General features: G+C 40.5%; 1 protein-coding gene and 1 long non-coding RNA gene across 3 annotated transcripts; one reads left to right on the top strand and one right to left on the bottom strand.

Moving 5' to 3' along the window:
* The first annotated feature begins 332 nt into the window (after positions 1–332).
* On the top strand, positions 333–3804 carry LOC148159660 (uncharacterized). Of its 2 annotated transcripts, XR_015762847.1 has the most exons (5): positions 333–504; positions 668–721; positions 1503–1596; positions 2162–2317; positions 3103–3804. It is a non-coding gene; the product is annotated as an uncharacterized LOC148159660 (long non-coding RNA). The 2 variants fall into 2 exon arrangements; XR_015762848.1 differs by lacking the exon at positions 668–721.
* A 4515-nt stretch (positions 3805–8319) lies between these two features.
* LOC106931052 (prostacyclin synthase) lies at positions 8320–16075 on the bottom strand. The gene is made up of 10 exons (XM_015008975.2): positions 15948–16075; positions 15461–15584; positions 14708–14883; positions 14197–14340; positions 13677–13804; positions 12326–12507; positions 10736–10889; positions 9520–9701; positions 8695–8846; positions 8320–8605 (listed from the first exon to the last, which is right to left on the bottom strand). The coding sequence occupies exons 1-10, from the start codon at positions 16004–16006 to the stop codon at positions 8455–8457; spliced, it is 1452 nt and encodes a 483-aa protein (XP_014864461.2). The 5' UTR covers positions 16007–16075; the 3' UTR covers positions 8320–8454.
* Positions 16076–17954: the final 1879 nt, after the last annotated feature.

Raw genomic sequence — 17954 nt, 5'->3', positions numbered from 1 at the left:
AGAAAATGAATTCAAACAAAACTCAAGTGAGAAAGACAAGAGTAAAATTTTTAGCATCCGTTTTTTCATCTGTAAACATTTTCCAAGTTGTCAGCATAAATAAAATAAAAAAACTAAATATTTCTATTAATTATTATTTTTATATCTTTTAATCTTTTTTCAATAATCTTTTTAACCTTTTTGTTCATTTTTTCTCTGGCACCGTTGCCAATAAAGGTTGGTGAATTGAAGTAGACACTTTACACATCCACTAAAGAAAGTAGTTCCAAAACACATTTGAATAAGGACGACTATATTTATTTATTTTTATTGAGAAAATTTGCGAGTGCTACATCGGTTTTACATTTGTTAAACCGATGTATTACTCTCAAAATTAATCTCGTGTTTCTTGGAGAACGTACAATTGTTAACGGCGGATGGATATGCGGTTTCAAAATCAAACGTAGTCCCATCAGTCCGTTGGCGTGGAGTCTGCAGGTTCGCTGGCCTTCTACTAAAGAATCTGTAAGTACACTTCTGTCTGTTTTGTCTGTATTGTGTCAAATTTTAGGGAGAGATTTTAAATCGTTAGTTAAAACATTTGTTGCTCGTAATGGTTCGGATGACCGGAGTACCCCGAAAGACCTAATTAGTTGTTTCTTCTTTTTTTTGTTTGTTTTTCTTTTAGGTGATTTTTTTAATATTGTAAAACACACACAATAAGTCATCTGCCATTATTGAGGTAAGAATATTTGGATGCAGAGCGATTTCAAACTGTTCTGGGCCAGATCATTTTCAAATACGCTGCGGCGCCATTCACCGGTAAATTTGAGCGCCAACGCGGCAGAATAAATCGGTTCACTAATGAATCTACGTTGCTAGCGGAGGTTGCTTTTAAAGTACCTTGACACGATAAAACCACTTACATTATTTATAAAGAGTAACTACTTCGCTTTCATTCTGTGTACATGGGTTTTTAACAATCTTTCTCGCAGCCAATTAAGCCAGCATGCATAGCTGGGATCCATTAATTGTGCATTTTTAATTTTTTTTTTCTTTCATGAAACTGCATTGAATCGTGTCGTTGTGGGCTAGATAGGTAATGATGGATGGGCATGGGTTTTGTCTGGGCTAACTACACGAGGCCCATATGTTTAACCTAAAATGGGACCCATATTGTCAGCCCATTTGGGCTAAATGTAGACTGTATTCAGCATTATTGTGGGCTAACTGAGAATGGGACAGAAATGGGCAACACGAAATGGGGCCCATGTGGTTTCAGTATATTTGGCATAAAAGCTTTTTTCTAAATAGAATGAAGGCATAGTAGTAAATATTTTAAAATCATGTTTGTTTTATTGTGTAAGTGACATTTTAAAGCGTGTTATTCTGTCATCGTTTCACTGCAAAAAAACATGACAAGTGGGTGTTTAGGTCTCAACTAGCCATTTGTTTGGTCAATGCAAATGGGAGCTTTAGATTTACCAATGTTTTAATACTTTTTAAAAATTTATTTTCTACAGACTACTATGGAGAAGCGTGAAGAAGGCTTGCAAGGGCAGAAGTGACATCAGATCTTCAAACAGATAATGATATTCCAGAAAAGCGACGTAGAAGGTAACGTGGAACAGGGACTTCTGTAACACACAACTCTAGATCAGTGGTTCTTAACCTGGGTTCGATCGAACCCTAGGGGTTCGGCGGAGCCTCTGCCGCGGAGGGAAAAAAACTTGTGTAAAGTCGTGATGCGCCGCTTTGCCATCATTTGCTGCAGAGGATCACGTTACATTGCTTAGCCAATCAGTGCTGCGGAGGAGCACAGGGATGGGGCAAGGAGGGGGGAAGCGGGGTTCGGTGAATGCGCATATGAAACTGGGGGGTTCGGTACCTCAAAAAAGGTTAAGAACCACTGCTCTAGATCTTCTTTCTCCCTGGTTGTCATTTGAGCTGCTCTCAGTTCTTTTACCCATTTGGTTCTCCTTGCTTTACTTTTTCCTTCTAATCCTTCAAAATTTATTGACTTAAATTGATACAGACATTAACAATTGGCATTTTGTCCATGTATAAAAGTAAGCTTATAAGCTATATATGTGTGAAACAATAACAAATCAATTAATAAAAACTAAATGTATCATGCGTCCTGATTTTAAAATGTTGTCTTGTAATTGTCATTATACTTAAGGTTGTCATGGTTGCAGAAATAGGAGGAGGGTCCTTAGATGATGCAGTACAACAAGCTGTGTGATTCCTCATGTCCCCTGAATTGGCCCTCCAGTTCAACCTGTTTGGCCGACATAGGAAACAAGTTCCGGGACCTGCGTCTCTGATGTTTTGTATGGTAAAGATCAGTTTTTATATTCACTTTTTTTCTTGAACATTTGTTAATTTTGGTTGTCTTATGCCTTTTGTTCATTTTTAGTAATCTTTTTTTTTTTTTTTTTTAGATTAAAAACTGAGACTTCAATTTTTGGTTTAATTCACATAGTATTCTTTCACTGTGCTCTCAAGAACTTAAAGATTTGATTGCTGACAAAATTTGAAGGTAATATTGTTTGCATTTCAAACAGTATTAACAAAATATACAAGACCATGATAGAACCTTTATGTCAGTAGTTGATTTATATACATTAATATATTTTAAATTTACAATAAGAATATAGTGTGTGTACTAGGGATGCTCCGATCAGGTTTCTTGCTTCCAATTCTGATACCGATCACCCATGGGGCCCATCGCTGCCGATCATCTGGATTGGCTGTTATTTTTTCACTTTAGGCATAAATGATAACATGTTATCTGGCAAAATTAAAAAGTGCGCAGTGTGACGGAAAGAGTAGATCAGCTGCACATGCAGGCTGCGAATGAGATACAGGTGATCTGCAACAAGAGGCCGTGATCAGCGATCACCAATCAAACACATTTTCACGGAAATTAACCGCTTATGATTGCTGATCGATCTGCACACCTCTATCTACATAATAATAATGACTCGAGAGTGCTTTGATTTTGGCAGATCCCTGCAAGCATTTCTGCCCCTTGAAGGGGAAGAGATGCACATTTCATTAATGTTACATTGTACTAAAAGTAAAACACTAATGCAATTTCTACCTTTGCTTGTTTTTTAGGTGCACTTAAAAGAAATGGATCCATCCACGGAATCACACAAAGATACGGAAAAGGCACTCGAAGTGGGTTACTGGAGCCCCGGACAGAGGTGGAAATAGAAAAGTTAGAGCGACTAGGGAGGCAGCCAGCTCAGACTCAGGTGGGCAGGTTCCAAGATGGACAGTTACAATGATGTATGAGAGCTTTCAAGTGTGGCATATAGGTTATTAAAAATATTTGACAAAAATGTAGTGTGAAAGAGCTATGTAGGTGTGTGTGTGTGTTGATATATATTTATATGTATTTATATATAGATGTACAGATCTATCTATATAGTTGCATATCTAGATATAGATCTATATACATGTATGTATCTATACATATTTACATAACTAGATGCATAGTTATCTAGATAACGAGATGTAGAAATATAACTATCTAGATATATAGATCTATATATATAGAGATAAATATATATTTACATAGCTAGAAATCTAGTTACATAGATAATTATATATCTACATATAGATCTATTTTTATACATTTGTTATATTAAACTAGTTTGTTATTTTCAAATCTGCAATATGAATAATTTTGTAGATTTCTTTTACCAGTGCATTTCTTGTGGCATCATTTGCTCTGTGTTAATAAAGTTCTTATAATTGACAAGTTAAAAAAAACTGACAATATTTTAAATTACCAAATAAAAACCTTGACCAAAAGACATTTTTCATCTCTTTTTTTTTAATGCAGGTTTTGTGCTAAAGCATTTTAATACTTTGGTTTGTTGATTAAGATTGTATATCTATTAATGTAATTCACTTTCAGGTTAGGTGAGAAAGACCCCATTGTTCCTACAGGAATGAGGCATCTGGGCCCCACTGAAAACCCAGTCAGCAGCCATTTAAATCTACCTGGGCAAACCCATATGGGGCCACCATGGAACCCGTGGACAAACCCACTTGGTACCCATATTCTAGCCCAGTTTAGACCCAGTTGGGGCCCAGGTAAAAATTAATCAAAGCTCCCAAGTGGGGCCCAGATGGGCCTCATGTAAGTTACCCATCTGGGCCCCACTGAAAACCCAGTCAGCAGCCATTTAAATTACCTGGGCAAACCCATATGGGGCCACCATGGAACCCGTGGACAAACCCACTTGGTACCCATATTCTAGCCCAGTTTAGCCCCAGTTGGGGCCCAGGTAAAAATGAAAGCTCCCAAGTGGGGCCAAAATGGGCCTCATGTAAGTTACCCATGTGGGCCCCACTGAAAACCCAGTCAGCAGCCATTTAAATCTACCTGGGCAAACCCATATGGGGCCACCATGGAACCCGTGGACAAACCCACTTGGTGCCCATATTCTAGCCCAGTTTAGACCCAGTTGGGGCCCAGGTAAAAATTCATGAAAGCTCCCAAGTGGGGCCCAGATGGGCCTCATGTAAGTTACCCATCTGGGCCCCACTCAAAACCCAGTCAGCACCCAATTAAATTACCTGGGCAAACCCATGTGGGGCCACCATGGAACCCGTGGACAAACCCACTTGGTACCCATATTCTAGCCCAGTTTAGCCCCAGTTGGGGCCCAGGTAAAAATGAAAGCTCCCAAGTGGGGCCAAAATGGGCCTCATGTAAGTTACCCATGTGGGCCCCACTGAAAACCCAGTCAGCAGCCATTTAAATCTACCTGGGCAAACCCATATGGGGCCACCATGGAACCCGTGGACAAACCCACTTGGTGCCCATATTCTAGCCCAGTTTAGACCCAGTTGGGGCCCAGGTAAAAATTAATCAAAGCTCCCAAGTGGGGCCCAGATGGGCCTCATGTAAGTTACCCATCTGGGCCCCACTCAAAACCCAGTCAGCAGCCATTTAAATCTACCTGGGCAAACCCATATGGGGCCACCATGGAACCCGTGGACAAACCCACTTGGTGCCCATATTCTAGCCCAGTTTAGACCCAGTTGGGGCCCAGGTAAAAATTAATCAAAGCTCCCAAGTGGGGCCCAGATGGGCCTCATGTAAGTTACCCATCTGGGCCCCACTCAAAACCCAGTCAGCACCCAATTAAATTACCTGGGCAAACCCATGTGGGGCCACCATGGAACCCGCGGACAAACCCACTTGGTACCCATATTCTAGCCCAGTTTAGACCCAGTTGGGGCCCAGGTAAAAATTCATGAAAGCTCCCAAGTGGGGCCCAGATGGGCCTCATGTAAGTTACCCATCTGGGCCCCACTCAAAACCCAGTCAGCACCCAATTAAATTACCTGGGCAAACCCATATGGGGCCACCATGGAACCCGTGGACAAACCCACTTGGTACCCATATTCTAGCCCAGTTTAGACCCAGTTGGGGCCCAGGTAAAAATTCATGAAAGCTCCCAAGTGGGGCCCAGATGGGCCTCATGTAAGTTACCCATCTGGGCCCCACTCAAAACCCAGTCAGCACCCAATTAAATTACCTGGGCAAACCCATGTGGGGCCACCATGGAACCCGTGGACAAACCCACTTGGTGCCCATATTCTAGCCCAGTTTAGACCCAGTTGGGGCCCAGGTAAAAATTCATGAAAGCTCCCAAGTGGGGCCCAGATGGGCCTCATGTAAGTTACCCATCTGGGCCCCACTCAAAACCCAGTCAGCACCCAATTAAATTACCTGGGCAAACCCATGTGGGGCCACCATGGAACCCGTGGACAAACCCACTTGGTACCCATATTCTAGCCCAGTTTAGACCCAGTTGGGGCCCAGGTAAAAATTCATGAAAGCTCCCAAGTGGGGCCCAGATGGGGCTCATGTAAGTTACCCATCTGGGTCCCACTGAAAACCCAGTCAGCACCCATTTAAATCTACCTGGGCAAACCCATGTGGGGCCACCATGGAACCCGCGGACAAACCCATTTGGGGCCCATATTGGCAGCCCTCTTTTTTCCCATATGGGGCCCACATGGGTATGCTGGCTGGGTTGTTAAGCCTGCCACACTCTCCTTCGCTCTGCCTGGAGCCGAGAGATGCATCATCAGCCGCGCTCAGACATGATGGAAAACATACTGCCAATACAAATAATAAAAACAAAAAATAAATAAATAAAAAAAATCAGCGCCGAAAAGTCCTGTCTGCCTCCCGCCGCACTTCTGGAGAGAATCAACAAGTAGACTGCGGAGTGGAAGCTGGGGATCCTGTCTGAGTCTCGCCTCTGAACAGCTTCCTGGCAGCGTTGAGTGGCTGTGACTGTGGACGGGATGCTGCCGGGGCTGATTTCACTCAGGCTCCTCCAGCCAGCGTGAAGTTAACCCTCGCAGCGCCGCAGCGTCGCGACTGATTGCGCGTTGTTACTTCGCTACTGGACATCATTGGAGTGGATTTTGATTTTTGCCATCGCGTTATGCTTCCAAGGAGTTTAGAAGGGACGTCTTACGTAGGGAAAGTGGGATAAAAAAAAAAAACATATATCCTACTCACTGAACCTAATTGTATTTGATCGGGATCGTATGAAAAATAGAAAAGTAGTGCATAATTGTGATGTGCAATACAACTGATAGGTTGTTGGATTAACGTCCATTGCAACCAACAGCCTTTAAAGTCACATTGTTGGGAAATAAGTCCTACCAAGAATTGGCTAATATCTAACTAATATATAACTAAACAAATATGCAAGGAGAGCAACCATTAGGCCTTTAAGCAGTGGCGCAACTACACATTATTCAGGTGGATGCGAAAACATGAATCTGTTTTCCATAATCGTAACACAAGACCTATAAATAAAGTGCATCTCCAACAGTTTCACGTTAAACTTAGACAGTTTTTTTTAGGTAGATTTGTGGTTTGGCTTTGACTGTGTTATGATCTTGTTTATTTTCTATTACATTTTTTGTAGGTTAGCACGACAAACACCAATTAATACCTGACAAAATAGGACAACAACTCGTCACAAATCGGATCTTTTTGAACAACTAACATGTAAAAAGTCATTGTTGAAAGGAAGCAGTTACCAGTTTGCCATCATAACCCATATCAAAAATGTATCGTGCATGGGTTATGAAGGCCCAAAATGAATCTTTCGGTTCTTTGTGCAAAATGCCATGTGTGTCAGAAAACAAGACTGCACATCTTCACAGTGAAACATGATGGCAGCATCATGTTGTGAGGTTGATTTTATTACAAATGGCAGAAAAGCTGGTCAGAGTTCATGGGTAAATGGACAGAGGTAAATACTGGATAAAAAAAAACACACATAAATTGGTTAGAAGCTGCAAAGAATTTAGATTAGAGATGGAGGTTGCACTTCCAGAAGACCAACAACCTGAAACATTCGTCCATAGCTACAGTGGAACGGTTTATACTGATGCGTTAGAATGGCCCAGTCAAAGTCCAGACCCAAATCCTATTAGGAATCCGTGGCACTACTTTGAAACTACTGTTCAGAGAAGCTCTCTGTCCAGTCTGATGTAGCTTAAGTTCTGTCTCTACATGTGTAAAGTTGGTAGAAACATGAAAGACTTTTGGTTCTACAACAGAGACGTCCAAAGTCACTTCTCAAGACGTGGTGTCCTGCATGTTCTGGATGTGTTTCTGATCCAACAAAAATAAGTAAAATTCATAATTTATCAGGCCTCGGCAGAACACGACAAACGGTGAAGAGCTAATTCAGACATTTGACTCGGTTGTGTTTTAGGATGGACACATCTAAAATATTCAGCCCTCCTGGGATGGCGTTGGAAATATCTAATCAAAAGAATACAAAAGAATGACAGAGAGAGGGCTGCACGCATAGCTAAAGCCACACTTTTCAGATTTTAATTGGAAAATATTTGGCCAACCTCACACCCTTTAAGATCTGCGATGTAAAATCTCAAGCGTTCAACAGGTGTGCGTACATTCGCAAGGCGCTGCGTGTGTTCGTCGCTCTTTAAATGCTTCTGCTGTGAGCCGTGCTCTGTGATAGATGCTCTCCTGTGAGCAAGAGGGATGAGTCGGAGCATAAACCGAAACGTTCCACTCAGATTCACTCTGCAAACAGCAGGCCTGTTTCTGCCAGTACCAGACCAGCTCTGTTTACTGGACAAGCGCCGCCCTCATTACACTCACTCTGCAGTCGACATGAAGAACTCCCCAGCTTCCTGACAGAAAGCGAGCAGCAAATAACTGCGATTTCATTTTGTTACCATTTTTATTGTTTTGCTTGCTTACAAAGGCAGACTAAAATATCTGAAGCACCAACAAAAGAAGCACTCACAAAGTTCTGCAAACACATTAATCATGTTTTTATTGATAGAAAAAATAATGTTCTTATAAACACATACAGCAATAAATACAAACGTACAAAAATTATATTGACAATATTAACAATGATTTCGCGACGAAATGGTTAAAATTTAACGCGTTTCTCTTGGTTTATATCTGACAAGCAGGTCTCCCTGAGGCTGCAGCATCCCGAACCCGTAACGGCTGGCATCTTTCTCTGGAAGCTGAGCGTTGGAGTCGCAGAGCTCCAGGTCGTAGCTGGTCAGCAGCACGTAAACAAATCTGAATCGTAAACACAGACGAGAAACGTAGTTAGGACTTTCGAGTTCGAAGCAGCAATAATTTTGATGAAATATGTGCAGGGCGCTCACTTTCTGATGGTATTGATGGCAAACTGCCTCCCCACGCAGCCATTGGTCCCTGCACCCCAGGGCATGGTGTAATATTTCAGCTTCTTTCCTCCTTTGTAAAAATCCTTCTTCACAGATCCATCTTCATTCAGGAAACGGTTGAACTTGAATTTCTAGATGGGGAACAAAGCAGATATTAGATGCAAGAAATCACCCAAAAAAAATAAAAACATGACTAAATGTGATGCTTGACAGTGGATATACAGCTCTGGAAAAAATTAAGAGGCCACTCAAAATGATCAGTTTCTCTGGTTTTACTTTTTATAGGTATATGTTTGAGTAAAATGAACATTGTTCTTTTATTCTGTGAACTTCTGACAATGTGTCCCTGAAATTCCAACCAAAAATTGGAAATGGGAAAATGAGAAATGGTGAAAATAATTAAAAAGATGCAGTGCTTTAAGACCTCAAATAATGCAACCCCCCACCCCAGTTTATGTTCATTTAGAAACAACATTACTAATTTTTTAACTCAGGTACAGTTCAGAAATCAATATTTGGAAGAACAACTGTGAGGTTTTCAATGGGGTTCGGTGCAGTGGGCTCTTATATATTTTCTGTACATATTTTCAAAGCGGACTTGCAGTGTCCTTCCCACGCCTATTAGCTCTGTTTCTGTTCTCATGCTCTGATAATCCCTGAGTAGCCCAGAGCTCTGGATCTGACCTCTCACTGGGCCGTTCAGGGTCAGCTTTGTGCGCACCTTACATAAACCACTCTTGATATCATCTACCGTAAAACTTGCCTCCAACTAGTGGAGAAGGAAGAAAGAAGCTGGAAACACACCTGAGGCTCGGGGTGGACCTCTGGGTCCATCTGAGGGCTGACAAAGGGAAACAAACACAGCCTGTCTCCTTTTCTCAGCAGGTAATCCTGACCGTCAGCCATGTGGAGGGTCTTGTCCCGCACTACCTCTCTTGTTATGAAGGGGGCAGCAGTGAGTCGAAGAGTCTCTTCCAAGACACTGTCTGAAAAAACAAACAAAAAGAAAACAAAAAAATCTAAATGACTATGCAAACAAACAGATGTATTTATTTATTTTTAGTCTTTTACAATGAATATTTGCGACTAAACCAATGGATTTCACTATTTTTCACCTGCAACACACAGTTAGCAGGCTATAACAAGAATCAGCAAAAGTGTTGATTACCTTTTCACATTTTTAGTGTTTTAACCACTAACATTTTCAAAGAAGGTACACGTATCCTGTCTGTATCAGTTTTTAAACATTTAGAGACTGAAGGTCCATTTTTCTTTAACAAACTCAGTCAGACTGGTTGGAGAGCATCTGTGAAGATCAGTTTTCAGCTCTTACATGAACATGTGCTTTGATCTCATATTTACACTCAGCTGCACGTTCATGATATCTGTGCAGGTAGAAGGTAAACCTCCAATCTTCTGCAGCCTCTAAAACGTTTTCTTCCAGACCTGACCTGTTTTTTTTTTTTTTAGCTCCGTTTCCTATTTATGCTAAAGAAAAACATCACCGCAGCATCATGCTGACACCGCCATTTTGTTTCACAGTGGGGATGGTGCGTTTTTATGTAGGTCTGGAAGTTTCATTTTAGTCTCATTTCCCCAAATTACCTTCTTCTATGCTTGCTGGGTCTCCTTCACTGCTTGTGACAAACTGCGACGGGGATTTCTTTCTTTCTTTCTTTTTTTTTTTTTTTTTACAATCATGCCATTTTTCCATAAAGGCCAGATTTGTGGAGTGCATGAATAATAGATGTTCTATAAACAGATTCTCCCAACCTGAAATGTTGATTTTTGCAGGTCAGCAGGAATCTATTGTGGGGTGAAAGGGACTGAATATGAATGAATAGCACATTTTTGGCATCCTGCATAATTTTGCTTCCACCTCACAAATACGCACTACTCTTGGTTGGTCTGTCAAATAACGTGCCAATAAAACATGCTCATGTTTTGTTGCTGTAAATGAAAAGTTTCTAGAGGTATTAATACAAAGTAATTTGGACTAAAACAACAATGAAGCCCTCACCAAACACTGGGGTCTTGGTGGATTTGTCCATGAGAGGAGTCCCTGAACTCGCCATCTGTGAAATCTGGCCAAACTCTCTCTTCACTGCCGTCAGGGCTTCAGGGTTTGTCAACAAGTAGCCCAAAAGCCAAAATGCAGCAGGACCAACATTTCCCTGGAAACACAAAGACAAAAAAGAAAAAAAAAAACCCTCACATGAGCTTGGTGTGATAAGATCCCCCACTCTGGTGTTGCATAGTGACGGCGCAGGTGGGTGTTTGGTAACGGCAAATAAAAACATCACGTGACATCCACAGATCTAAAAATCTACCTTCTGGTTGGAGTCGTGACAGAACACAGCCTTTATTTAAATTTAGTTTTTTTTAATTACATGAAAAGCTTAATGATTTTTTTTTTTTTAGTGCTGGAAGACAGATAAGAACGGTTTCCTCTCATGTGTCTGGGAAGAGGAGAGCCATGCTCTGGTTTGTCTCACTTCTGGCAAAGCCCAGTGCAGTAATGGTTTACTTAAAAAGGAAAGCCAGTGGAAACCTGAGGTCCCCTGCCATCTGCCTGCATTCAAGGGCAGGACGTTCAGCGCCACGGCAAAGCTTGTGACTAAAATACACACGCTAGAAAACAGAACTGCAGCAGTAAATCTAATCACTTTTTCACTTATCAGTATTTCTCGTAGTAGAAATTTCACATGGACGTACAAAAAAGAAAGATTAAAATAGGAAACATCTCTCTCTCTGCTGTGATTTAGTGTATTTTAATTATTATTATTATTTTTTTATCTAAAGGCTAATCCATAAGTATTTATGTTCTGGAAACAAGTAGAGCTGCAGCTGCAAGGTTTCTCTTGACTAAAAAGTGATTTCTGGTTGTTTTTGAGATCTGAGCTGCAAATTCTGTTGTTTTTTTAACGACCACCATATAAAAAGAGGAAAAGGTTCTTCAGTAGAGTTGCATCAGAGAGAAACAGCTTCTGGGGCAGACTTTCTCTTTTGTAATCATGGTAAAAAAAATAAAAATAAAAAACCCACCAGGAACATCTTTAGTGTTACATATCACAGCGTAAACCATTTGTGCTCTTCTAAATACTCCTTAGACACATTAAACACATTTGTATTCATTCTCATGTCAAAATGTTTAAGTAAAGATGCACAAGAGATCAGAATCAATCTGGCTGATACATTTATAGATCAGAGGAAGTGGAAGTTCTTCATTCTGATACATGTATTGAAAAGGAAATTTTAATTTGTATGTATTTGAACAATCAGGCATGATTAAGAGAAAATCGATTGATTCTGCTCCAGAAGCTGATTTTCCTCAACACTGACATCAAGTGCCAACAGTTTTGTCCTGTATCAAACGACAACAGCACCACCATGTGACTAAAAGGGAAACTGCATCTCCTTTTTTTTTTTTTTTTTTTTTTGAGAATCACTTTCTTTGGAGACAACAAACAGAATACATAAGAAAAGAAAGACAGTGTTATGTCATGATAATGTGACAGAGCAGCAGGTTTTTCTAACCTACGGACATAATCACAGTCAGAAATCCAGGCTTTGTTTTCACTGAATGCCAATCCCACGCCAGCTGACTCACCTGCGTGGCCCAGAGTTGCATCAGGATGGCCCTGCTCTGAATCTCCTCGTCCACTCCGTCCTCCTTCAGGAGCCGCCTGTAGGCGTGGAGCCAAGGGCTTGACCCAGACTCTTCTGTGAGGCCTGCTGGAGCCAGCAGCTCCCAGAGCTTTCTCTGAATGCTCTGTGCAGTCCTCCTCTCCTCTGTCACGCACAGATAAACAGAGCAAACGTGAGCGTGCGAGTAAGTCACAGAAAAAAAACAAAAAAAAAAACAAAAAGAAAAACATAAGCAGCCCGACTCAGTGACATTGCGAAGTTTTACTGCAGTGAGGGCGGATGGATGATGGAAATCTCCAAAACAAAAGAGGGGATGAGAAGAAACAACAGCAGAGGGATTTCAGTGTTTGTTTTGACAGCTAGGAGTTACATCACTGTTAGTGGAGCAAAATTAGTCACACGGGACTCAGACACTATGTAAGCAGCTGAGTAAGAGCAGCTCATCATAGCTACCTCTAAACAAATCTAAGAGTATATTTTGATGATATCAAACTGCACTAACCGGTGACAGACGTAAACACCAAAACACTACATTTACTCATTACTGCCAAAACTCCTCCTCCTTTATTGACTTAGCTTCACCAAACTTAGTCTCTTTTGCCCTTTTTCCACATTCTCTCACCTTGCAACCACAAATTCCCAGTTACTTCATTGAGATTACACTCGTTAAAGAACTTTAGTGATCTAAACGCATTATGACAAACAGGGAACACAGCAGACAGCTTATGGATAAACTTATGAAGAAGTGTAAACAAAAGCTAGGCTGTAAGGGATTTCAGGGATCACTGTTTTATAATCCAAATCTAAAAATGGAAAGAGTACGGCACAAATGCACCCCTACAAAGACTTGGCGCTACCTCCTGAGCAGAAAGCCTACTAAAGACAGCATTAGCCAGAGAAGCAGCCAATAGAGAAACGGTTACATTGGAGGAGCTGCAGAAATGCTCGGCTTAGGTGAGAAAATTTGCTGACAGGACAACCTCAGCTTTATCGAAGAAAGGCAGGAAAAGCTGTTAAATATGTCTAATGTTTTTGCCATGCATTCAAACATGTGCAAAACTGGTACGGACTAAAATTTTTTGGAAACCAATAATAATCATTTTTCCCCCCTTCTTCATAATGATGGCTCAACTCTCGGCTTACCACAAAAAACAAAAAAAACATCCCAGTTAAATTTACATCGAAAGTTTGAGGTTCTAATGTGGCAACATTCGAAACAATTCAAAGCTTAGGAATACTTTTTGTGAAGCACCTCATTTCCTTGAGCTAAATGTTTCAGGAGCTTTCCAAAGCGATCCAGTGGGTCTCTTTACCTTTCCTCAGAGTCCCTCTCGCCAGACTGCATAAGACGCCTTCGAGCTTCTTATACTCCTCGTAAACTCTTGAGGGATCTGTGCTGTTGTTGTTTTGTTCCCCTCCAAACAGCGTCAGGTAACCCGCCCTGCGGAGAGAGAGAGAGAAAAAAAAAAAAGATGAACAACGCATCTCATTTGAATTTTTCCACTCGCACGCCTCGTCGATGTGCGGGATCTCCGAATTGCTGGCACAAATGTACGAAAGGAAACAATCGCACACTGTTTCGTGTGACCTTCTCCCTCTTTTGCTTAATTAGCAGCTGTAGTAAAATTACAGTTTGAAACATGTCGTCCATCTGCCAAGATTGTTGAGCCGGAAAGGTGACCTCAATGCGTTTCTCCAGCAATGCTTACAAACAAAAAAACCTCCAAATGAAGTGGTGTGTAAACTGTTTAACTGAAAGGGTCTTTAGTCACATTCCTGTTACAACAGCCAAGAGTATTTGAGTGTGGGAAGACATTTTTTTTTTTTTCGTACTTAAAGAGCAAGCTGTAAGAGAGCTGGAACAAGCCCTCCTCCTTCCAGTTCCTCTGGTTGAGCGGCATTTCGGTTTTCAGCAAGGTCTCCAGGTTTCGACTCATAGTGCTGTTGAGCGTTGATAAACTCGCTCCCATAAAGTGCCTGCAGACACAAAATGTTTAAGGGGAGAGCAGAAAAGGGTTAATTGCAGGGAATCTTGTAAAAATGCCTTACAGACTGATAGTAAAGTTAAAAAGCATAATCATGGAGATGGCGAAAAGAAGGCTGACATTAGGCAAGAGGTAAGTGCAACAAGCCAAAGAGCTCTGCCGGAAAAAAATACTTTCATTATGTTTAATTCCCTTCAGAAAGAGACTTAAAAGCCACAAGAAAAATACTGATAAAAACTTGATAATGACAAAAGAAGAAAAACAAAAACAGGAAGCAGATAAAGGGGAATACCCGCGGTGATGAAAAGATGAAAATGAAATTAAAGTTGTGTTTCCGGCTTGAGCCAATAAACAATTACCTTTTCATCATCGCCTTGGCTTTCTCTGGCTGGTGAAGAGGGAGCCGCAGGTTAAAAATGCGCTCCATGAGCACCTGAGCGTAGCGCCCGAAGTCCAGCGAATCTGGGTCATTGATGACCTCATCGTAAGAGTGTGGGTCCAGCAGCAAGGTCACATAGCGGCCTGCAGCACGCACCTACGCATCCACAGAACGGATGAGAAGATTTTAAAATTCCCATTAAAACACATTCTGTGACACCTGGTATTTTATGGTTACTTTAGGGAATAAGAAAAAAAAATTTTTGTACATTTTTGGTTAATTACATTTTGTTACAAAAATATAAAATGTGTTCTACAATGATCTGGAGTAAAGTCCTCGGTAAAATTGGTCTCTTCCAGGGTAGATTTGAAATGACAGAAACGGAAAGCAAAAACATTCAGCGAAAACATGACCAACATTCACTTCTCTTTATAAAACCTCTAAACTCGCCCAAAACTGCAGGTTTTTCCAGATTAACAGGAATGAACCTCATCTACAAAATGATCTACAGTGAGTGAGTAACAACAAAAACAAAATCTACCACAATCTACCACAATCTACCTCACAATAACTCCTGGTGAGGATTTCAATACTTCCCCGGTTAGTTTTTATGCAGCTGAACTTTGATTTCTCTCCAGATAAAGAACATTTAACAGGTTTCACTTGTTGCAGACTTTCACATCCAGCTGTCACATTACAGTAGACTTTGAGGAGTTTAAAACTCTTTACTTACGGTGAATATGTTGCCATGTTTCAGCTTCATGCGGGTTATGAACTTGGCTGCATCTTTCCCAAACTCCAGTGCGTGACCCAACCAAGGGATCAGTCCTCTGTCCAGAGGCGGCTCAGCCTTGTATCTAAAGGAAAGGAAATGGAGAACATCATACACGTGAGCTTGGGACCAATATCACATAGCATTTTGTCATTTTGTTTCGTTCGTTATAATAGATGTGATACAACCGCATTCTTTTGTATTAGTAGATAATAATTATGCCTAATTACGACATGAAAACAAAAATAAAAGCTTGAGGCAAAAGGCGTTTTGAAGCTGATTTGTAGCCTGTCTGTATTCCTTAAATTTGAACTTCATAGTTTAATTTATATGACATAGATTCTCCATTTTATACCTTTCACGTGTAACACAGATATTTCTGACAGCCTATTTCTTATGCAAAGTCATCTTTGTAGTTGTTAATTGTTCAGAGCTCAGACTGACTTACCTCCAGCGGTGTGTGAGGAGAAAACACAGCAGGACCAGCACAGGAACGATCCAGATCATCTTTGTGGTGCTCAACTTTCCTCTCTCAATGCTCCCACCAGCGACTCGCTGACTTTTATACTCTTGCGCAGCCGCAGTTGCTCAACCGCGCACGAGCCGCTGAACACGTTTTTCCTCTTGTTTTACTTTCAAGTGAAAAAAGTACAGATTCCCTAAATGAGTTTGTTAACGCATTAAAAGAAGAAAAAATAAAATAGATTATTTAAAATATGAATTTCTCTATCACGGAGTGTTTTCTTTAGAGCTAGACTAGTTTTCAGTACAAATTGCATTTGTGATTAGGGTTTGTGTTCCTGCTGACCTGTTTGCTTTGGACAAGAACTGGAAAAATTATATTTTTTTTTTTTACTGCCGGGAATATCCCTTTGAAAAACAATTCATGTTACTGTTCACATATTCCATTGTTCGATATCTGAATTAAAACACTTGTGCTTAGTTTTTATTAGATCAGCGCCTATAATAATGAAGGTATATACGGGCAAAAAGAGGACAACTGCGTTTCCTCCTGTAGTAGCGCTGTAAAATATCACTCAGGGCAAATAATGAATGAATGGAGGTGGCTGGATGGGCGGGTAGACAGATAAAACAAATGTTGTGTTCAAGTGTTGTTTTCTCTAATAAACTTCCATAAAAGTTGTAATCACTCAGTCTCTTTATGTGGAGGCGGCTGTTTGTAGATCCCATGATTACATTTTAGGCTTTTACAAGGCTTCACTTAGCATTTTGATGCCTATAATGTTAACTCTCACTGTTACAGTTAGTTGAACATAAAAGCTAATGAGGTTTGTCACATATTCGGAAGGGCAAAGACTAAAGCTTAGATCAGACAGCTTATTAGTTTATGTTTTCTGGGAGTTTTTACATGATTTACAGAATATTGTTGAGATTCCTATGAAGTTACACTGGTGTTGGATGTTGAAATAAAATAAAGTTACAGGGGAAAAAAACCGCTTAGCCTAAATGTGGTGACACTGACTAAATATCTAAATCAGATCTACGCAAATTTGCCATTTTTATAGATTCCCTGATTGAACGACTACCAAATGTTTCTGTCTCAAAGGTTTTCAGCTGCACTGATCTGATGTTCTCCATCGTGTTTCCACCATGCGGTGTCTCATCAGTGTTGCTACATTTATCTCCTCCTTCATTATTGGAGATGAGTGTCTCTTCATTATTGCTGATGTAACAAGGTGTTGGCCAGTTATAAAACAATGACAATCAAGTTTTCCCCCGCCCCCTAAAAATTGCAGTCAGTAGACTAGAACTTAATCTTGAGAACTAATATTTGCATTTCATTTTTATTTTATATATATATAAAAAAACTTTATACATGCTGTTTCCTATTTTAGCTGAATAAGGGTTGCCATTTTTTCTCTTTATTGTGTAACATTAAGAAAAAGAAATTGAATTCATAAGTTTATATTCATTTCCTGACGTTTTTGTCGTCTTTAAACTGTATGACTTTCAAAAACATTTAAAGATTTCTTCCACACATTTCTCACAGTAGCTTGCTGGTATTCTGACCCATTCCTCCGGACAGAACTGGTGCAAAACAAGTTGGGTTTGATGGCTGTTTTGCTTGCGCACAACTTTGCAGCTCTGCCCATATTTTTTTTTTTTTTCCTGACCGAGAACAAGGCTCTGTTGGCTTTAGGCCACTTGTTAATTAATTTTATGTGGCGGATATTACGATTGTCTACTTGACTCACTGATGCACAATCTTTAAGCTTCAATGTTTCCAATATTTCCACATAAATTGATTTCCTCACGATAAGGTGTATCAGTCCCGCCGGCAGGGAAACATTCACACAGCATGATGCTGCCACGCACATACTTCGCTGCTGAGATGACAGTTTTCCTCTCCCCCCACAAATATAACAAAAGTTACCGTTTCTGTTTCATCAGACCTAAGGGGAAGTTTTCACAAAAAAAAGAAAAGAAAAAAGAA

Source organism: Poecilia mexicana, unplaced genomic scaffold (assembly GCF_051168715.1).
Source record: "Poecilia mexicana isolate PSO_F unplaced genomic scaffold, ASM5116871v1 scaffold_5, whole genome shotgun sequence".
In the NCBI taxonomy this organism is placed as follows: Eukaryota; Metazoa; Chordata; class Actinopteri; order Cyprinodontiformes; family Poeciliidae; genus Poecilia; species Poecilia mexicana.
The sequence above is the reverse complement of the archived record's forward strand: the minus strand, read 5'-3'. Positions and strand labels throughout refer to the sequence as shown.